The 23,946-nt window shown below is 48.1% G+C and overlaps 1 protein-coding gene across 1 annotated transcript in view; it reads right to left on the bottom strand.

The window, feature by feature from the left end:
• otog (otogelin) overlaps positions 1–23,946 on the bottom strand; it is a 123,823-nt gene that overhangs the window by 47,636 nt on the left and 52,241 nt on the right. Inside the window, exons 24-34 of the mRNA XM_090221657.1 lie at positions 22,124–22,231; positions 21,152–21,290; positions 20,164–20,298; positions 19,290–19,436; positions 17,842–17,961; positions 17,585–17,701; positions 14,135–14,291; positions 13,820–13,846; positions 13,382–13,549; positions 3,758–4,036; positions 1,138–1,255 (exon numbers count right to left, since the gene is read on the bottom strand). Coding sequence (XP_090077783.1) covers positions 1,138–1,255; positions 3,758–4,036; positions 13,382–13,549; positions 13,820–13,846; positions 14,135–14,291; positions 17,585–17,701; positions 17,842–17,961; positions 19,290–19,436; positions 20,164–20,298; positions 21,152–21,290; positions 22,124–22,231 — 1,515 coding nt within the window. The remainder of the gene's footprint in view (positions 1–1,137; positions 1,256–3,757; positions 4,037–13,381; positions 13,550–13,819; positions 13,847–14,134; positions 14,292–17,584; positions 17,702–17,841; positions 17,962–19,289; positions 19,437–20,163; positions 20,299–21,151; positions 21,291–22,123; positions 22,232–23,946) is intronic.

The following is a 23,946-nucleotide window of genomic DNA, read 5'->3' as shown; positions in this document are numbered from 1 at the left end:
AGGTTTAGCCCCTGTCTGTGTTTGTGTACGGTTGCATCCCAAACAGTGCCCTGTTCCCTATATAGTGCACTACTTTCGACCAGGGCTTTATCCCCTATATTATTTATATCCTTCCTGTTTGGCCCTGTCCGGGGGTGTCCTCGGATGGGGCCACAGTGTCTCCTGACCCATCCTGTCTCAGCCTCCAGTATTTATGCTGCAGTAGTTTATGTGTCGGGGGCTAGGGTCAGTTTGTTATATCTGGAGTACTTCTCCTGTCCTATTCGGTGTCCTGTGTGAATCTAAGTGTGCGTTCTCTAATTCTCTCCTTCTCTCTTTCTTTCTCTCTCTCGGAGAACCTGAGCCCTAGGACCATGCCCCAGGACTACCTGACATGATGACTCCTTGCTGTCCCCAGTTCACCTGGCCGTGCTGCTGCTCCAGTTTCAACTGTTCTGCCTTATTATTATTCGACCATGCTGGTCATTTATGAACATTTGAACATCTTGGCCATGTTCTGTTATAATCTCCACCCGGCACAGCCAAAAGAGGACTGGCCATCCCACATATGTTCTCTCTAATTCTCTCTTTCTTTCTCTCCCTCGGAGGACCTGAGCCCTAGGACCATGCCCCAGGAATACCTGACATGATGACTCCTTGCTGTCCCCAGTCCACCTGACTGTGCTGCTGCTCCAGTTTCAACTGTTCTGCCTTATTATTATTCGACCATGCTGGTCATTTATGAACATTTGAACATCTTGTCCATGTTCTGTTATAATCTCCACCCGGCACAGCCAGAAGAGGACTGGCCACCCCACATAGCCTGGTTCCTCTCTAGGTTTCTTCCTAGGTTTTGGCCTTTCTAGGGAGTTTTTCCTAGCCACCGTGCTTCTACACCTGCATTGCTTGCTGTTTGGGGTTTTAGGCTGGGTTTCTGTACAGCACTTTGAGATATCAGCTGATGTACGAAGGGCTATATAAATACATTTGATTTGATTTGATGATTTGATTTGATATAGTGCACTACTTTCGACCAGGAATTTATCCCCAATATATTGCACTACTTTCGACCAGGGCTTTATCCCCTATGTAGTGCACTATATAGAGAATAGGGTGCCATTTAGGACGCACCCGCAGTGTCACCTTGTGCTGCCTTACTTTGGAACGGTGCCACATGCCCTCCCCGAGGGGTCACTGCAGGTCCTGAAGCAGGGGCTGACACACGACTCATACCTCCACTGGCACTTAGGACCCGTAGGGGTGTCTGGACCAGGGCCTGAGGGAAAATACACATTTTACAGACAGTGTTGCACAGCAGAGTATGAAACATGGGAATAAGTATACTTGTGTTTGTGAATTTCAATCATATTACAGAGTCTGCTAGTAAAGAGGTACATTTTAAAAAAGAGGTAAATAAATTAAGTGAGTTGAGTTCTAGATCGACTATCGTCTGGACTCTGCCTAACTTCTCTGGACCTCTCCTGGTCGACTATCGTCTGGACTCTGCCTAACCTCTCTGGACCTCTCCTGGTCGACTATCGTCTGGACTCTGCCTAAGACCTCTGGACCTCTCCTGGTCGACTATCGTCTGGACTCTGCCTAACCTCTCTGGACCTCTCCTGGTCGACTATCGTGTGGACTCTGCCTTACCTCTCTGGACCTCTCCTGGTCGACTATCGTCTGGACTCTGCCTAAGTCCTCTGGATCTCTCCTGGTCGACTATCGTCTGGACTCTGCCTAACCTCTCTGGACCTCTCCTGGTCGACTATCGTCTGGACTCTGCTTAACCTCTCTGGACCTCTCCTGGTCTCCTGGTCGACTATCGTCTGGACTCTGCTTAACCTCTCTGGACCTCTCCTGGTCTCCTGGTCGACTATCGTCTGGACTCTGCTTAACCTCTCTGGACCTCTCCTGGTCGACTATCGTGTGGACTCTGCCTTACCTCTCTGGACCTCTCCTGGTCGACTATCGTCTGGACTCTGCCTAAGTCCTCTGGATCTCTCCTGGTCGACTATCGTCTGGACTCTGCCTAACCTCTCTGGACCTCTCCTGGTCGACTAACGTCTGGACTATGCCTAACCTCTCTGGACCTCTCCTGGTCGACTATCGTCTGGACTCTGCCTAACCTTTCTGGATCTCTCCTGGTCGACTATCGTCTGGACTCTGCCTAACCTCTCTGGACCTCTCCTGGTCTCCTGGTCGACTATCGTCTGGACTCTGCCTAACCTCTCTGGGCCTCTCCTGGTCTCCTGGTCGACTATCGTCTGGACTCTGCCTAACCTCTATGGACCTCTCCTGGTCTCCTGGTCGACTATCGTCTGGACTCTGCCTAACCCCTCTGGACCTCTCCTGGTCGACTATCGTCTGGACTCTGCTTAACCTCTCTGGACCTCTCCTGGTCTCCTGGTCGACTATCGTCTGGACTCTGCTTAACCCCTCTGGACCTCTCCTGGTTGACTATCGTGTGGACTCTGCCTAACCTCTCTGGACCTCTCCTGGTCGACTATCGTCTGGACTCTGCTTAACCTCTCTGGACCTCTCCTGGTCTCCTGGTCGACTATCGTCTGGACTCTGACTAACCTCTCTGGACCTCTCCTGGTCAACTATGTCCGGCATCCACTGCTGTCAGAGATTAACCCTATCTGTTTCTGCCAGCCTGTGTGGACTCTGCTATGCTCCTAAAACAAATGGCTGACATATTTTTAGCCCCAGTAATTACCCAGCCTGCATCAGGAGCAGCAAACTGTGGAGACAGAAAGAGAGCAGGACTCTCTAGACCTCACTAACTCTAACATACATTTGGACCTGAACTATGATTCACAAATCACTTTACTAGATTATGAACAGAAATACTCTCCAAATGTTGAAGTTGTTTCTTGGATCAAATAAAAACCACCCCTGCCTAGTGTCTGACCACCCCCTCTCTGTTCTCCCTTCCCCCCAGTCGAAGACTCCGACCACTGGGCATTAGCCAGGGCAAAGCTCCTTCTCTGGAAGCCGTATACTGGAAGGGCTGGTCGGGTTTTGTTTTGGAACAGCCGTGGGCCTGGGGGGGCCTGGTCTGGGGGGGCCTGGTCTGGGGGGCCCTGGTCTGGGGGACCCTGATCTGGGGGGGCCTGGTCTGGGGGGCCCTGGTCTGACGCTGACCTAGCACACCGCCCTTCCATCCCTCCATATCTCAACATGTCTGTGATTAAAGGCACACATCAGCCATTCGCCACTCGCCACTGACAAAATCTGTCGTTCTGCTGCGAGGTGGGAGTGTGCCGGGCGACAGCTGCAGAGGGCTTGCCATTACAGTGCTATGCAAAACACGGCTGCCCTCACAATGAGCCCATTAACGGGCTAAACGGGTGTTTTTACAAACCGAGTACGCACGCTGGTGGGGCCATGGTTAGGGGGTTGTGGGGGTTGGCAGGGTGGAGGGGCTGCAGCAGGAGGTTAGACCAGGGGGTTAGTAGCCTAAACCACAAAGTCTTTGTCTCTGAACCTCAGCTGTCAACCATCTCTGATACATACAGTAAGTATTGGGTTGCATCGGAGGGGACGAGCATAACATGGCAAAAGCTCGAGGAGTTCGACCAAAAGCTAGAAGACCATAAGAAGACCATTAAATGGTCACAAGTGGCAGTTTTAATTTAAAAAACATATATAATATCAAAATAGATGGTATAAATGGAATCTCATTTGACAAGAAAACCTTTAACTTTTCATTTACATAGCTCTTCCTTTCCCTTCCCATGTAAACTTTCCCAGACCTCCAGTCCATCCCACGTACCTGTCAGTTTGAAGAGCGTGGCTTTGCGGAATCCGTCGGTGTGTTTGTACTTCATGAGGTGAATCCAGGACAGCATGTAGTGGAGGAAGAATCCCGGTCTGGCCAAAGCCTCCAGAGAATCATAACCCTGGATCCAGGTGTCACGGTGCAGCGTGAAGGTAGCTGCGTCCCAGAATGCTTCACTCTCCTCCCACTTGGTCAGCGTGAGATGGCCGCTGCTGTCCACAGCCAGGAAGTAGTTGGGCCGATCGGACGCCTCGAACGACACCAGGGACGTGTCTAGAGGAAAAGTTGATCACCAATATAGGAATCTCAACATCAAGGGTCTTTTCTGGTTAAATAAAGGTTTTTTAAAAACTATTTGAGCTCTTTACGCCTGGCTACCGTATGTGACCCAGGTCAGGCTAGCACCTTAGTGGTCAGATAAATGTAGAACACTAGACTAGCTAAAACAGTCTAGGCTAGCTAAAACAGTCTAGCCTAGCTAAAACAGTCTAGGCTAGCTAATACTTCTAGCTGCAGTCTAGCTGATAACTCCTCCTGGCAGCCTGAGTAGCCATAACTACAGCCTGACTAGCCATAACTACAGCCTGACTAGCCATAACTACAGCCTGACTAGCCATCACTACAGCCTGACTAGCCATAACTACAGCCTGACTAGCCATAACTACAGCCTGACTAGCCATAACTACAGCCTGACTAGCCATCACTACAGCCTGACTAGCCATAACTACAGCCTGACTAGCCATCACTACAGCCTGACTTCAATAAACCAGTGGATAGGGACTGGAAGACTTCATTAGACCAGTGGATATGGACTGGATAGGGACTGGAAGACTTCATTAGACCAGTGGACAGGGACTGGATAGGGACTGGATAGGGACTGGATAGGGACTGAACAGGGACTGGAAGACTTCAATAGACCAGAGGACAGGGACTGGAAGACTTCATTAGACCAGTGGATAGGGACTGGAAGACTTCATTAGACCAGTGGATAGGGACTGGATAGGGACTGGAAGACTTCATTAGACCAGTGGACAGGGACTGGACAGGGACTGGAAGACTTCATTAGACCAGTGGATAGGGACTGGAAGACTTCATTAGACCAGTGGACAGGGACTGGAAGACTTCATTAGACCAGTGGACAGGGACTGGAAGACTTCATTAGACCAGTGGATAGGGACTGGAAGACTTAATTAGACCAGTGGATAGGGACTGGAAGACTTAATTAGACCAGTGGATAAGGACTGGAAGACTTCATTAGACCAGTGGATAAGGACTGGATAGGGACTGGAAGACTTCATTAGACCAGTGGACAGGGACTGGACAGGGACTGGAAGACTTCATTAGACCAGTGGATAGGGACTGGAAGACTTCATTAGACCAGTGGACAGGGACTGGAAGACTTCATTAGACCAGTGGATAGGGACTGGATAGGGACTGGAAGACTTCAATAGACCAGTGGATAGGGACTGGACAGGGACTGGAAGACTTCATTAGACCAGTGGATAAGGACTGGATAGGGACTGGAAGACTTCATTAGACCAGAGGATAGGGACTGGATAGGGACTAGAAGACTTCATTAGACCAGTGGATAAGGACAGTATAGGGACTGGAAGACTTCATTAGACCAGTGGATAGGGACTGGAAGACTTCATTAGACCAGTGGATAGGGACTGGACAGGGACTGGATAGGGACTGGAAGACTTAATTAGACCAGTGGACAGGGACTGGACAGGGACTGGATAGGGACTGGAAGACTTAATTAGACCAGTGGATAGGGACTGGAAGACTTCATTAGACCAGTGGATAGGGACTGGACAGGGACTGGAAGACTTCATTAGACCAGTGGATAGGGACTGGAAGACTTCATTAGACCAGTGGATATGGACTGGAAGACTTCATTAGACCAGTGGATATGGACTGGATAGGGACTGATCAGGGACTGGAAGACTTCATTAGACCAGAGGACAGGGACTGGAAGACTTCATTAGACCAGTGGACAGGGACTGGACAGGGACTGGATAGGGACTGGAATACTTAATTAGACCAGTGGATAGGGACTGGAAGACTTAATTAGACCAGTGGATAAGGACTGGATAGGGACTGAACAGGGACTGGAAGACTTCATTAGACCAGAGGACAGGGACTGGAAGACTTCATTAGACCAGTGGACAGGGACTGGACAGGGACTGGATAGGGACTGGAAGACTTAATTAGACCAGTGGACAGGGACTGGACAGGGACTGGATAGGGACTGGAAGACTTCATTAGACCAGTGGATAGGGACTGGATAGGGACTGGAAGACTTCATTAGACCAGTGGACAGGGACTGGATAGGGACTGGATAGGGACTGGAAGACTTCATTAGACCAGTGGATAGGGACTGTACAAGGAATGGAAGACTTCATTAGACCAGTGGATGGGGACTGGATAGGGACTGGAAGACTTCATTAGACCAGTGGATAGGGACTGGATAGGGACTGGAAGACTTCATTAGACCAGTGGATAGGGACTGGAAGACTTCATTAGACCAGTTGATAGGGACTGGATAGGGACTGGATAGGGACTGGATAGGGACTGAACAGGGACTGGAAGACTTCATTAGACCAGTGGACAGGGACTGGAAGACTTCATTAGACCAGTGAATAGGAACTGGAAGACTTCATTATACCAGTGGATAGGGACTAGAAAACTTCATTAGACCAGTGGATAGGGACTGGATAGGGACTGGATGACTTCAATAGACCAGTGGATAGGGACTGGATAGGGACTGGAAGACTTCATTAGACCAGTGGAAAGGGACTGGATAGGGACTGGAAGACTTCATTAGACCAGTGGATAGGGACTGGACAGGAAGACTTCATTAGACCAGTGGATAGGGACTGGATAGGGACTGGAAGACTTCATTAGACCAGCGGATAGGGACTGGACAGGGACTGGAAGACTTCATTAGACCAGTGGATAAGGACTGGATAGGGACTGGAAGACTTCATTAGACCAGTGGACAGGGACTGGAAGACTTCATTAGACCAGTGGATAGGGACTGGAAGACTTCATTAGACCAGTGGATAGGGACTGGATAGGGACTGGAATACTTCATTAGACCAGTGGATAAGGACTGGATAGGGACTGGAAGACTTCATTAGACCAGTGGACAGGGACTGGATAGGGACTGGAAGCCTTCATTAGACCAGTGGATAGGGACTGGATAGGGACTGGAAGACTTCATTAGACCAGTGGATAGGGACTGGAAGACTTCATTAGACCAGTGGATAGGGACTGGACAGGGACTGGATAGGGACTGGAAGACTTAATTAGACCAGTGGACAGGGACTGGACAGGGACTGGATAGGGACTGGAAGACTTAATTAGACCAGTGGATAGGGACTGGAAGACTTCATTAGACCAGTGGATAGGGACTGGAAGACTTCATTAGACCAGTGGATATGGACTGGAAGACTTCATTAGACCAGTGGATATGGACTGGATAGGGACTGAACAGGGACTGGAAGACTTCATTAGACCAGAGGACAGGGACTGGAAGACTTCATTAGACCAGTGGACAGGGACTGGATAGGGACTGGAATACTTAATTAGACCAGTGGATAGGGACTGGAAGACTTAATTAGACCAGTGGATAAGGACTGGATAGGGACTGAACAGGGACTGGAAGACTTCATTAGACCAGAGGACAGGGACTGGAAGACTTCATTAGACCAGTGGACAGGGACTGGACAGGGACTGGATAGGGACTGGAAGACTTAATTAGACCAGTGGACAGGGACTGGACAGGGACTGGATAGGGACTGGAAGACTTCATTAGACCAGTGGATAGGGACTGGATAGGGACTGGAAGACTTCATTAGACCAGTGGATAGGGACTGGAAGACTTAATTAGACCAGTGGACAGGGACTGGATAGGGACTGGATAGGGACTGGAAGACTTCATTAGACCAGTGGATAGGGACTGGATAGGGACTGGAAGACTTCATTAGACCAGTGGACAGGGACTGGATAGGGACTGGATAGGGACTGGAAGACTTCATTAGACCAGTGGATAGGGACTGTACAGGGACTGGAAGACTTCATTAGACCAGTGGATGGGGACTGGATAGGGACTGGAAGACTTCATTAGACCAGTGGATAGGGACTGGATAGGGACTGGAAGACTTCATTAGACCAGTGGATAGGGACTGGAATACTTCATTAGACCAGTGGATAGGGACTGGATAGGGACTGGATAGGGACTGGATAGGGACTGGATAGGGACTGAACAGGGACTGGAAGACTTCATTAGACCAGTGGACAGGGACTGGAAGACTTCATTAGACCAGTGGATAGGAACTGGAAGACTTCATTATACCAGTGGATAGGGACTAGAAGACTTCATTAGACCAGTGGATAGGGACTGGATAGGGACTGGATGACTTCATTAGACCAGTGGATAGGGACTGGATAGGGACTGGAAGACTTCATTAGACCAGTGGATAGGGACTGGATAGGGACTGGAAGACTTCATTAGACCAATGGATAGGGACTGGACAGGGACTGGAAGACTTCATTAGACCAGTGGATAGGGACTGGATAGGGACCGGAAGACTTCATTAGACCAGTGGATAAGGACTGGATAGGGACTGGAAGACTTCATTAGACCAGTGGATAGGGACTGGATAGGGACTGGAAGACTTCATTAGACCAGTGGATAGGGACTGGATAGGGACTGGATAGGGACTGAACAGAGACTGGAAGACTTCAATAGACCAGTGGATAGGGACTGGAAGACTTCATTAGACCAGTGGATAGGGACTGAACAGGGACTGTAAGACTTCATTAGACCAGTGGATAAGGACTGAACAGGGACTGGAAGACTTCATTAGACCAGTGGATAGGGACTGAACAGGGACTGGAAGACTTCATTAGACCAGTGGATAAGGACTGAACAGGGACTGGAAGACTTCATTAGACCAGTGGATAAGGACTGAACAGGGACTGGAAAACTTCATTAGACCAGTGGATAAGGACTGAACAGGGACTGGAAGACTTCATTAGACCAGTGGATAAGGACTGAACAGGGACTGGAAGACTTCATTAGACCAGTGGATAAGGACTGGATAGGGACTGAACAGGGACTGGAAGACTTCATTAGACCAGAGGACAGGGACTGGAAGACTTCATTAGACCAGTGGACAGGGACTGGACAGGGACTGGATAGGGACTGGAAGACTTAATTAGACCAGTGGACAGGGACTGGACAGGGACTGGATAGGGACTGGAAGACTTAATTAGACCATTGGTTAGGGACTGAACAGGGACTGGAAGACTTCATTAGAACAGTGGACAGGGACTGGATAGGGACTGGATAGGGACTGGAAAACTTAATTAGATGAGAGGATAGGGACTGGATAGGGACTGGATAGGGACAGGGACTGGAAGACTTCATTAGACCAGAGGACAGGGACTGGATAGGGACTGGAAGACTTAATTAGACGAGAGGACAGGGACTGGATAGGGACTGGAAGACTTAATTAGACGAGAGGATAGGGACTGGATAGGGACAGGGACAGGAAGACTTCAATAGACCAGTGGATAGGGACTGGAAGACTTCATTAGACCAGTGGATAGGGACTGAACAGGGACTGGAAGACTTCATTAGACCAGTGGATAAGGACTGAACAGGGACTGGAAGACTTCATTAGACCAGTGGATAGGGACTGAACAGGGACTGGAAGACTTCATTAGACCAGAGGACAGGGACTGGAAGACTTCATTAGACCAGGGGATAAGGACTGGACAGGGACTGGATATGGACTGAACAGGGACTGGAAGACTTCATTAGACCAGTGGATAAGGACTGAACAGGGACTGGAAGACTTCATTAGACCAGTGGATAAGGACTGAACAGGGACTGGAAGACTTCATTAGACCAGTGGATAAGGACTGAACAGGGACTGGAAGACTTCATTAGACCAGTGGATAAGGACTGGATAGGGACTGAACAGGGACTGGAAGACTTCATTAGACCAGAGGACAGGGACTGGAAGACTTCATTAGACCAGTGGACAGGGACTGGACAGGGAATGGATAGGGACTGGAAGACTTAATTAGACCAGTGGACAGGGACTCGACAGGGACTGGATAGGGACTGGAAGACTTAATTAGACCATTGGTTAGGGACTGAACAGGGACTGGAAGACTTCATTAGAACAGTGGACAGGGACTGGATAGGGACTGGATAGGGACTGGAAAACTTAATTAGATGAGAGGATAGGGACTGGATAGGGACTGGATAGGGACAGGGACTGGAAGACTTCATTAGACCAGAGGACAGGGACTGGATAGGGACTGGAAGACTTAATTAGACGAGATGATAGGGACTGGATAGGGACAGGGACAGGAAGACTTCATTAGACCAGAGGACAGGGACTGAAATACTTTTTAATGACTGGACGTTGGGGTAGGAGGAAGCCTAGGAATGCAGAGTGTTAGAAAGTGTGGAGGATTTATGGAGGAGGAAGTAGTAAAATGAGGACGGACATGGAAATGATCATTACATTAGACTGGTGTGACGAGGACTGACATGGAAATGGCCATTGTATTAGACTGTTGTGATGAGGACTGACATGGAAATGGCCATTACATTAGACTGGTGTGACGAGGACTGACATGGAAATGGCCATTGCATTAGACTGGTGTGACGAGGACGGACATGGAAATGGCTATTGCATTAGACTGGTGTGACGAGGACGGACATGGAAATGGCCATTGCATTAGACTGGTGTGACGAGGACTGACATGGAAATGACCATTGCATTAGACTGGTGTGATGAGGACTGACATGGAAATGGCCATTGCATTAGACTGGTGTGACGAGGACTGACATGGAAATGACCATTGCATTAGACTGGTGTGATGAGGACGGACATGGAAATGGCCATTGCATTAGACTGGTGTGACGAGGACTGACATGGAAATGGCCATTGCATTAGACTGGTGTGACGAGGACTGACATGGAAATGGCCATTGCATTAGACTGGTGTGACGAGGACGGACATGGAAATGGCCATTGCATTAGACTGGTGTGACGAGGACTGACATGGAAATGGCCATTGCATTAGACTGGTGTGACGAGGACTGACATCGAAATGGCCATTGCATTAGACTGGTGTGACGAGGACTGACATGGAAATGGCCATTGCATTAGACTGGTGTGACGAGGACGGACATGGAAATGATCATTACATTAGACTGGTGTGACGAGGACTGACATGGAAATGGCCATTGCATTAGACTGGTGTGACGAGGACTGACATGGAAATGATCATTACATTAGACTGGTGTGACGAGGACTGACATGGAAATGGCCATTGCATTAGACTGGTGTGACGAGGAATGACATGGAAATGGCCATTGCATTAGACTGGTGTGACGAGGACTGACATGGAAATGACCATTGCATTAGACTGGTGTGATGAGGACTGACATGGAAATGGCCATTGCATTAGACTGGTGTGACGAGGACGGACATGGAAATGGCCATTGCATTAGACTGGTGTGACGAGGACTGACATGGAAATGGCCATTGCATTAGACTGGTGTGACGAGGACGGACATGGAAATGGCCATTGCATTAGACTGGTGTGACGAGGACGGACATGGAAATGATCATTACATTAGACTGGTGTGACGAGGACGGACATGGAAATGGCTATTGCATTAGACTGGTGTGACGAGGACGGACATGGAAATGGCCATTGCATTAGACTGGTGTGACGAGGACTGACATGGAAATGACCATTGCATTAGACTGGTGTGATGAGGACTGACATGGAAATGGCCATTGCATTAGACTGGTGTGACGAGGACTGACATGGAAATGACCATTGCATTAGACTGGTGTGATGAGGACGGACATGGAAATGGCCATTGCATTAGACTGGTGTGACGAGGACTGACATGGAAATGGCCATTGCATTAGACTGGTGTGACGAGGACTGACATGGAAATGGCCATTGCATTAGACTGGTGTGACGAGGACGGACATGGAAATGGCCATTGCATTAGACTGGTGTGACGAGGACTGACATGGAAATGGCCATTGCATTAGACTGGTGTGACGAGGACTGACATCGAAATGGCCATTGCATTAGACTGGTGTGACGAGGACGGACATGGAAATGATCATTACATTAGACTGGTGTGACGAGGACTGACATGGAAATGGCCATTGCATTAGACTGGTGTGACGAGGACTGACATGGAAATGATCATTACATTAGACTGGTGTGACGAGGACTGACATGGAAATGGCCATTGCATTAGACTGGTGTGACGAGGACTGACATGGAAATGGCCATTGCATTAGACTGGTGTGACGAGGACTGACATCGAAATGGCCATTGCATTAGACTGGTGTGACGAGGACGGACATGGAAATGATCATTACATTAGACTGGTGTGACGAGGACTGACATGGAAATGGCCATTGCATTAGACTGGTGTGACGAGGACTGACATGGAAATGATCATTACATTAGACTGGTGTGACGAGGACTGACATGGAAATGGCCATTGCATTAGACTGGTGTGACGAGGAATGACATGGAAATGATCATTACATTAGACTGGTGTGACGAGGACTGACATGGAAATGGCCATTGCATTAGACTGGTGTGACGAGGACTGACATGGAAATGGCCATTGCATTAGACTGGTGTGACGAGGACTGACATGGAAATGGCCATTGCATTAGACTGGTGTGACGAGGACGGACATGGAAATGATCATTACATTAGACTGGTGTGACGAGGACTGACATGGAAATGGCCATTGCATTAGACTGGTGTGACGAGGACTGACATGGAAATGATCATTACATTAGACTGGTGTGACGAGGACTGACATGGAAATGGCCATTGCATTAGACTGGTGTGACGAGGACTGACATGGAAATGGCCATTGCATTAGACTGGTGTGACGAGGACTGACATGGAAATGACCATTGCATTAGACTGGTGTGATGAGGATGGACATGGAAATGGCCATTGCATTAGACTGGTGTGACGAGGACGGACATGGAAATGGCCATTGCATTAGACTGGTGTGACGAGGACTGACATGGAAATGGCCATTGCATTAGACTGGTGTGACGAGGACTGACATGGAAATGGCCATTGCATTAGACTGGTGTGACGAGGACTGACATGGAAATGGCCATTGCATTAGACTGGTGTGATGAGGACGGACATGGAAATGGCCATTGCATTAGACTGGTGTGACGAGGACTGACATGGAAATGGCCATTGCATTAGACTGGTGTGATGAGGATGGACATGGAAATGGCCATTGCATTAGACTGGTGTGATGAGGACGGACATGGAAATGACCATCGCATTAGACTGGTGTGATGAGGACGGACATGGAAATGACCATCGCATTAGACTGGTGTGATGAGGATGGACATGGAAATGGCCATTACATTAGACTGGTGTGATGAGGATGGACATGGAAATGGCCATTGCATTAGACTGGTGTGATGAGGACGGACATGGAAATGACCATCGCATTAGACTGGTGTGACGAGGCCTGGCAGTGACGCTGCTCTGTTTCCTCTGCGCTGCTCACCATGCGGACGCGCTCTGCTGAGCCCAGGGGTCATCATGAAGAGGGACAGGAAGCCAGCCGCAGCAGGGTCTCCTTTCTTAGGGAACACTGTCCCACTGGACCTGTTGGCTGCCAGCACCGTGTCCCTCTCCCTGTAGGTCACCAGCCTGTAGGGTCCTTTACCCAGAACTACAAGACGGAGGAGAGGAACACTGTTATGAGGAATCCTTCGTTGTATGGCTGACATCGACAATGGGGCCCCAGAACTGTGCAGACACTCTGCCCCCATGTGGTTAAACAATGAAGTGCCTTACACATTGATCATGATGAAATGTTTGTAGCAAATTCTAAAGGCAATGCACAATAAACTTCCGAGGTTCAGTCATTGATTTGATTCTTGGAGAATTTAGATGTTTTTTGTTGACAAATAGGAAGAGTTTGAGATAAGATGATGTGTACCTTTGTTGTAGTATTCACAATCGTAGGCTGAAAAGACAAACAGAAAAAGTTGTTAGTGAAATTAAATTATAAACTGTAGTTAATTACATATTTTATTGACCTTTATTTAACTAGTCAAGTCAGTTAAGAACAAATTCTTATTTTCAATGACGGCCTAGGAACAGTGGGTTAACTGCCTTGTTCAAGGGGTATTTGCCTGAAAACAGAGTGCCATTTCAGATGGTCCCACACACTCCCATACCACCCATTGAATGGGTAGTGTTCCCGGCGCCTGCCCGTTGGCCACTCATTGCCCGCTCATAGCCGCAGACTTACGGCAGATCGACGGGGATCGCCAGTCCACGGTGACACCCTGGTGACAGCATCGGTGGGCGTAGGCTGCCACGCTGGTACAGAAACACTCACAGTCCCCACCGCGACTACAGCCGCACGTATCAGCCAGACAGTTCATATAGAACCATGTCACGTCCACCTGGACAGGGGGAGACAGGAAGGAACCTTTCAGACCCTTTAAGACTGTTATCCACTAGCATAGGGATATGGTAGTAACAGCCTGATATAACACACAGCCTGATACAACACACAGCCTGATATAACACACAACCTGATATAACTAACAGCCTGATATAACTAACAGCCTGATACAACACACAGCCTGATACAACACACAGCCTGATACAACACACAGCCTGATATAACTAACAGCCTGATATAACTAACAGCCTGATATAACTAACAGCCTGATATAACTAACAGCCGGATACAACACACAGCCTGATACAACACACAGCCTGATACAACACACAACCTGATACAACACACAGCCTGATATAACTAACAGCCTGATATAACTAACAGCCTGATATAACTAACAGCTGGATACAACACACAGCCTGATACAACACACAGCCTGATATAACTAACAGCCTGATATAACAAACAGCCGGATATAACACAGCCTGATACAACAAACAGCCTGATACAACACACAGCCTGATACAACACACAGCCTGATACAACACACAGCCTGATATAACACAGCCTGATATAACAAACAGCCTGATACAACACACAGCCTGATATAACACAGCCTGATACAACACACAGCCTGATACAACACACAGCCTGATACAACAAACAGACTGATACAACACACAGCCTGTATAACTAACAGCCTGATATAACAAACAGCCTGATATAACAAACAGCCTGAAATAACAAATAGCCTGATACAACACACAGCCTGATACAACACACAGCCTGATATAACACAGCCTGATATAACAAACAGCCTGATATAACAAACAGCCTGAAATAACAAATAGCCTGATACAACACACAGCCTGATATAACTAACAGCCTGATATAACACACAGCCTGATACAACACACAGCCTGATACAACACACATCCTGATACAACACACAGCCTGATATAACACAGCCTGATATAACAAACAGCCTGATATAACAAACAGCCTGAAATAACAAATAGCCTGATACAACACACAGCCTGATATAACTAACAGCCTGATATAACAAACAGCCTGATACAACACACAGCCTGATACAACACACAGCCTGATATAACTAACAGCCTGATATAACAAACAGCCTGATACAACACACAGCCTGATTCAACAAATAGCCTGATATAACACAGCCTGATACAACACACAGCCTGATACAACAAACAGCCTGATATAACACAGCCTGATACAAACAGCCTGAAACAACACACAGCCTGATACAACACACATCCTGATACAACACACAGCCTGATACAACAAACAGCCTGATACAACAAACAGCCTGATATAACACAGCCTGATACAACACACAGCCTGATACAACAAACAGCCTGATACAACACACAGTCTGATACAACACACAGCGTGATACAACACACAGCCTGATATAACACACAGCCTGATACAACAAACAGCCTGATACAACACACAGCCTGATACAACACACAGCCTGATTCAACAACAATTATCTGATGAGTTATTGATTTGACTCAAGATCATCTCAAAAGTAATTTTAATGACAGAATAACAACAGTGATTAGAATCACAACTTTAGTAAGAAGGTAAATATGTAGAGAAGAGATAGGACAGCAGACCAGCTGATAGAGGATATGGGGTTATGTAGAGGATAGGGGTTATGTAGAGGATAGGGGTTATCTAATGTGGAGAAGAGATAGGACAGCAGACCAGCTGACAGAGGATAGGGGGTTATGTAGAGGATAGGGGTTATGTAGAGGATAGGGGGTTATGTAATGTGGAGAAGAGATAGGACAGCAGACCAGCTGATAGAGGATAGGGGGTTATGTAATGTGGAGAAGAGATAGGACAGCAGACCAGCTGATAGAGGATAGGGGTTATGTAGAGGATAGGGGGTTATGTAATGTGGAGAAGAGATAGGACAGCAGACCAGCTGACAGAGGATAGGGGGTTATGTAATGTGGAGAAGAGTTAAGACAGCAGACCAGCTGACAGAGGATAGGGGGTTATGTAATGTTGAGAAGAGATAGGACAGCAGACCAGCTGACAGAGGATAGGGGTTATGTAGAGGATAGGGGGTTATGTAATGTGGAGAAGAGATAGGACAGCAGACCAGCTGACAGAGGATAGGGGGTTATGTAATGTTGGGAAGAGATAGGACAGCAGACCAGCTGACAGAGGATAGGGGTTATGTAGAGGATAGGGGTTATGTAATGTGGAGAAGATATAGGACAGCAGACCCCCTGAAAGAGGACAGGGGTTATGTAATGTGGAGAAGAGATAGGACAGCAGACCAGCTGATAGAGGATAGAGTTATGTGGAGGATAGGGGTTATGTAATGTGGAGAAGAGATAGGACAGCAGACCAGCTGATAGAGGATAGGGGTTATGTAGAGGATAGGGGGTTATGTAATATGGAGAAGAGATAGGACAGCAGACCAGCTGATAGAGGATAGGGGTTATGTAGAGGATAGGGGGTTATGTAATGTGGAGAAGAGATAGGACAGCAGACCAGCTGATAGAGGATAGAGTTATGTGGAGGATAGGGGTTATGTAATGTGGAGAAGAGTTAGGACAGCAGACCAGCTGACAGAGGGTAGTGGGCTATGTAATATAATGTGTATGTCAGGCTTGAGAGAAGCCCCAGTAATACTAACAGCCACAGTAACATCAAGCCACACAGAGATCTGTGAGACAGCCTACAGTAAGACAGTAAGATCCTGATTAATGTCTGTGCTTTACAGTGAGTCAAGCGGCCTCTGGGAGGTGACTCAAATAACCAGAACCAACCCGCCCCCCCCTCACACACCACACCCCTAGTACTCATCAACACAGACAGCTGAAACAGCAGTGGGAGAAACTGCATGTCACAGTATAGACACACACATGCTCTTCTGCACACACATACACACACACACAGACGTAAACTCACACACACACACACACACACACACACACACACACACACACACACACACACACACACACACAGACGTAAACACACACACACACACACACACACACACACACACACACACACACACACACACACACACATGCTCTTCTGCACACACATACACACACACACAGACGTAAACTCACACACACACACACACACACACACACACACACACACACAGACGTAAACACACACACACATATCCAGAAACAGATACATGCGTATGCATACCCACTCTCACACACTCGCAACACAACCTTCCCTCCATTGGTTGAGCTGCTGGCTGTCATACTCCATACTCACCACCGGGTGGCAGACCAGGAAGACCTCGCTGAGCAGGACTCCACACTGCCTCTTGGAGAACGGCTCCCTCAGGGGGTTCAGACTGCAGGGGTGTCTGATGTCTGGGCTGTTAACACACTGGACACACACATATCTAACGTTAGAAGACGGACAATAGACACCTGTATCATGTATGAACACACGCACACACACACACACGCACACGCACACACACAGACTATCCACTGAGAATAGACCGTGGGGGTTTTGAAACTTGCCTCAGCTGCCGTCCAGCTGTTGCCAAACTCCTGAGGAGTGGCAGAGTCTATGTTCTCTGGTGTCCTCATCTCATTGACCGTCCTCAGGTCAAAGTTCCCACACAGACCACTCAGCTTGCCCTGAACACAGTACTCACATGAATATGACACCAATCACAGCTCTGTATAGTAATAAGGAAGGGCTTGGTGACCTGATGGTGCAAATCAAGGGCTTGGTGACCTGATGGTGCTAATCAAGACGTTGGTGACCTAATGGTGCTAATCAAGACATTGGTGACCTGGTGGTGCTAATCAAGGGCTTGGTGACCTGATGGTGCTAATCAAGGGGTTGGTGACCTGATGGTGCTAATCAAGATGTTGGTGACCTGATGGTGCTAATCAAGGGCTTGGTGACCTGATGGTGCTAATCAAGAGGTTGGTGACCTGATGGTGCTAATCAAGAGGTTGGTGACCTGATGGTGCTAATCAAGACGTTGGTGATCTGATGGTGCTAATCAAGACGTTGGTGACCTGATGGTGCTAATCAAGGGCTTGGTGACCTGATGGTGCTAATCAAGATGTTGGTGACCTGATGGTGCTAATCAAGGGGTTGGTGACCTGATGGTGCTAATCAAGAGGTTGGTGACCTGATGGTGCTAATAAAGACGTTGGTGACCTGATGGTGCTAATCAAGGGCTTGGTGACCTGATGGTGCTAATCAAGATGTTGGTGACTTGATGGTGCTAATCAAGGGCTTGGTGACCTGATGGTGCTAATCAAGATGTTGGTGACCTGATGGTGCTAATCAAGGGGTTGGTGACCTGATGGTGCTAATCAAGAGGTTGGTGACCTGATGGTGCTAATCAAGAGGTTGGTGACCTGATGGTGCTAATCAAGACGTTGGTGACCTGATGGTGCTAATCAAGAGGTTGGTGACCTGATGATGCTAATCAAGAGCTTGGTGACCTGATGGTGCTAATCAAGGGCTTGATGACCTGATGGTGCTAATCAAGGGCTTGATGACCTGATGGTGCTAATCAAGGGCTTGATGACCTGATGGTGCTAATCAAGGGCTTGGTGACCTGATGGTGCTAATCAAGGGGTTGGTGACCTGATGATGCTAATCAAGAGCTTGGTGACCTGATGGTGCTAATCAAGGGCTTGGTGACCTGATGGTGCTAATCAAGGGCTTGGTGACCTGATGGTGCTAATCAAGAGCTTGGTGACCTGATGGTGCTAATCAAGGGCTTGGTGACCTGATGGTGCTAATCAAGGGCTTGGTGACCTGATGGTGCTAATCAAGGGCTTGGTGATTAGTTGATTTGTTGAATAAGGTGTGACGGATTGGAGGATCCATAGGACTGGGTTGAGAAAGACTGCTATAGGAGACAGCAGCTGCTTTGTAATGACAGGGCCCATGTTATTCTAGGGTAGGGTATGTGGAACACTAACAACCCATGGTGCCTGACCTGCCAGCGTGGTCCAGCCTGGATGTGGACCGTTGTCTTGCGATCCCAGAGCACGGTCAGGTCCTCCTCGGGAACGTGGACCACGGTGAAGAGCCCAGCGCTCCATATGAACACCTCCTGCCTCCAGTCGATCACACTGGACGGGTTCTACACAGGGTGGAGGACAGGAAACAGGACAATGGACAGGAATTAGATCAATACGGATGAACAGGTTGAGGTGAGCCAGGGGGGTCGGGGGTAGTGCCCCCATGTGATGTTTTTACCTAATTTCTTTATGGTTTATTAAGGACAGAGGACAAGACAGAGGACAGGGGAGAGGACAGAGAAGAGAACAGGGAAGAGGACAAGTTAGAGGAGGGAGAAGAGGACAGGGAAGATGACAGAAAAGAGGACAAGGTAGAGGTCAAGGACGAGGACAGTGAAGAGGACAGGGAGGAAGACGGGGAAGAGGACAAGACAGAGGACAGGGAAGAGGACAAGATGGAGGACAGGGAAGAGGACAGGGAAGAGGTGAAGATGGAGGACAGGGAAAGGACAAGCTGGAGGACAGGGAAGAGGGCAGGGATCATGAATAAGGTAGTCTTAAATAGGTGAAATTTGTGCCATAATTGGTAAGGTGTGACAATAGTAATGTGATATTCATTGGGTCTGAGGGGTCAGGGGTTAAGGGGTTAAGGGTAGTTTCTCTCTGTAATGTTTTCATCAAACATTTCTTATAACACTGTAGGTTACATTAACCCTATCGAAAGCAAGTAAGCAAACAAGTAACGAGCCGCTAGTGGAAACTGGGAGGCATCCCAGCGGTGGCCAGACTTGGTAGCAGCAAGCAGGAGAAGGAGAAGGAGCAGGAGCAGGAGCAGGAGCATGCACTTACTGGTTTGCCACTGTCGTCGTCGAACGCAATGAAAGATCTACCAATGTTGATGAGTAGAGATTTCCTGCAGATGACGCCGCTGTCGTAACAGTCCACGTTCTCAGCAGTCACACTCATCATCAGATCAGCACTGCTCTGAAGGTGGGATGGGAAAAACAACATGAAAATAGCAAGCTAACCCAGGACAGAACGATGCTACTGAAAACTACGTAACGTGTATATTGAGTATTTAAACCCTAAGCCAGTCTATTCATCAATCCCTTCATCCATACACGGATATCTAGCTTTCACAGATTTCTTGCATTACATTTAGTCAACCCATTTTATTATCAAATAACAAGGAAACATATATGAACTTGAGTACTGGAAATGTGACTGTGGTACCTTTTCCTAGGTAGACTTTACACACTCTAACGTAGTCAAATATCATACCTTTACTAGGTAGACTTTACACACTCTAACGTAGTCAAATATCATACCTTTACTAGGTAGACTTTACACACTCTAACGTAGTCAAACATCATACCTTTACTAGGTAGACTTTACACACTCTAACGTAGTCAAACATCATACCTTTACTAGGTAGACTTTACACACTCTAACGTAGTCAAATATCATACCTTTACTAGGTAGACTACACACTCTAACATAGTCAAATATCATACCTTTACTAGGTAGACTTTACACACTCTAACGTAGTCAAATATCATACCTTTACTAGGTAGACTACACACTCTAACATAGTCAAATATCATACCTTTACTAGGTAGACTTTACACACTCTAACGTAGTCAAATATCATACCTTTACTAGGTAGACTTTACACACTCTAACGTAGTCAAATATCATACCTTTACTAGGTAGACTTTACACACTCTAACGTAGTCAAATATCATACCTTTACTAGGTAGACTACACACTCTAACATAGTCAAATATCATACCTTTACTAGGTAGACTACACACTCTAACGTAGTCAAACATCATACCTTTACTAGGTAGACTTTACAGACTCCAACGTAGTCAAACAGTAGACCATCAAAGGTCCTGTAGTGGCGGTCCCCATAGGCTGTGCACATGGACGGACACGGACGGAACACACACTGGAATGTTCCATGCTGGCAGACACTGAAAGAGACACACAGCGTCAACCATCACGATTCAGTACCAACCTGCCAGCAAACTGCTACCACTTAATGTAAGCACATTCTGTCATAACTAATGACCGCCTTTTGTTCGGGAGGCCCCCAGTGATTATCATCTGTCCGAAAAGTAGGGATCTCGTCAACTGCCAAATGTTGAATCACCAGCGTTCATAGTGCTATTATACAGATCCCTATCTCTCCTCTTCTCTTGCTAACTGCTAGAAGAAGAAATGGATGGAGAGAAGAAAGGAGACAGACTGGGATCACTGTTTCACTCGGCAGGGACAGAGAGACTGTTGAATGAACGGCCCTCATACAAGGACTCTCTGTAAACCAGAGCTGGGAGGTGATTTTCTATGATAGATAATAGAGGGTTATGGATATCAGGTGAACAGTCTCACCGTCGGTACAATCTATACAAGACTCATCACCTAAAGCTCAGGAATGATCCTGGAAAATTGTTAGCTGCTCGAAAGTTTGTCTTCAATTCGGCCACACATTGGCAGGTTTTGCCAGGTGCTGAGTCAACAAATTTGTCAGTGACTCAGAGTCTTGAAATGTCATGGCAAATGAAAGCTGTATATATGATCGATCTTATAAGGGGTTGAATATAGAGGGGTGTTGGGAAGAAACAAAACCTCTCTGTGTCATACTTCTGTACAGGAAATGATCTGAAAACCATTCACTGATTTATGACTGTAGATAATTAGGTTCCACTCTCTCCTAAAACGTGTTGCGTTTGGTACATATCCTGTTTGGTTCGAGAAGAGTTTCATCTCTGGAAAAGTCAGTGTATGAGTTGTTTTTTAAACGTACCATTGATGACAGGGGGAGGTGACTCTATCTCCTGGATAGTACTCTTTCCCCTTCCAGAGGCAGGGGCAGGCGTCAGGCTCAAAACACTCATCACCATGTTTCAGCAATCTGGAAAACACACACAAACACAGCTGTCCGGTTTATTCACTTCAGTTCAGAATTCATCTGTTTCTCTACTTGTAGAACAAAACTTACATTTGCTTTGTACCTTTTTCACACATAGAGATACTGTGTCTCTGTGCAGGTACTCTACTAAGTTCATCGCCACCCGGACGATTTACATGGACTCCCCCACCGCCCTCCATTGGTTTCCCCCACCGCCCTCCGTTGGTTTCCCCCACCGCCCTCCGTTGGTTTCCCCCACCGCCCTCCGTTGGTTTCCCCCACCGCCCTCCGTTGGTTTCCCCCACCGCCCTCCATTGGTTTCCTCCACCGCCCTCCATTGGTTTCCCCCACCGCCCTCCATTGGTTTCCCCCACCACCCTCCATTGGTTTCCCCCACCGCCCTCCATTGGTTTCCCCCACCGCCCTCCATTGGTTTCCCCCACCGCCCTCCATTGGTTTCCCCCACCGCCCTCCATTGGTTTCCCCCACCGCCCTCCATTGGCTTCCCCCACCGCCCTCCATTGGTTTCCCCCACCGCCCTCCATTGGTTTCCTCCACCGCCCTCCATTGGTTTCCCCCACCGCCCTCCACTGGTTTCCTCCACCGCCCTCCATTGGTTTCCCCCACCGCCCTCCGTTGGTTTCCCCCACCGCCCTCCATTGGTTTCCCCCACCGCCCTCCATTGGTTTCCCCCACTGCCCTCCGTTGGTTTCCCCCACCACCCTCCATTGGTTTCCCCCACCGCCCTCCATTGGTTTCCCCCACCGCCCTCCACTGGTTTCCCCCACCACCCTCCGTTAGTTTCCCCCACCGCCCTCCATTGGTTTTTACACTGCTGCTGCTCGCTGTTTATAGCCTCCACATTGACACTGTACCGGTAACACATTGACTCGGTACCGGTAGCCCCTGTATATAGCCTCCACATTGACTTAGTACCGGAAGCCCCTGTATATAGCCTCCACATTGACTCGGTACCGGTAGCCCCTGTATATAGCCTCCACATTGACTTAGTACCGGAAGCCCCTGTACATAGCCTCCACATTGACTCGGTACCGGTAGCCCCTGTATATAGCCTCCACATTGACTCGGTACCGGTAGCCCCTGTAAATAGCCTCCACATTGATTCGGTACCGGTAGCCCCTGTATATAGCCTCCACATTGACTCGGTACCGGTAGCCCCTGTAAATAGCCTCCACATTGACTCGGTACCGGTACCACATTGACTCGGTACCGGTACCACATTGACTCGGTACCGGTAACACATTGACTCGGTACCGGTAGCCCCTGTATATAGCATCCACATTGACTCGGTACCGGTACCACATTGACTCGGTACCGGTAGCCCCTGTATATAGCATCCACATTGACTCGGTACCGGTAGCCCCTGTATTCAGCCTCATTACTGTTACTTCATTACATTCATACAGTAAGTATTTCACGGTACACCTGTTGTTTTCGGCACATGTGACAACTATAGTTTGATTTCAGTTGATCTTTTGCCCAACTCTGTGCCCAAGAGGACTGAACGACAGAGGGAGCGCAAGACTCAGTCTGGATCCAGTAACTACCGCTACAGTCAGGAAATGACAAAAGGTAAGGGGGGGGGGGGGGGGGGGGGGTAAACTCTGGATGAAAAGGAGAAACACTCGTTACATGAGAAAACCAGACGATTAGGATTCTCAGAGATAGAGAGAAACAGCCTTTGTCCGGGCCGTTCC

The sequence above is a fragment of the Oncorhynchus mykiss genome, chromosome 26 (genome assembly GCF_057628025.1).
Source record: "Oncorhynchus mykiss isolate SJ-2025 chromosome 26, ASM5762802v1, whole genome shotgun sequence".
NCBI classification, from domain to species: Eukaryota; Metazoa; Chordata; class Actinopteri; order Salmoniformes; family Salmonidae; genus Oncorhynchus; species Oncorhynchus mykiss.
This window is presented reverse-complemented; position numbering and strand designations above follow the sequence as displayed.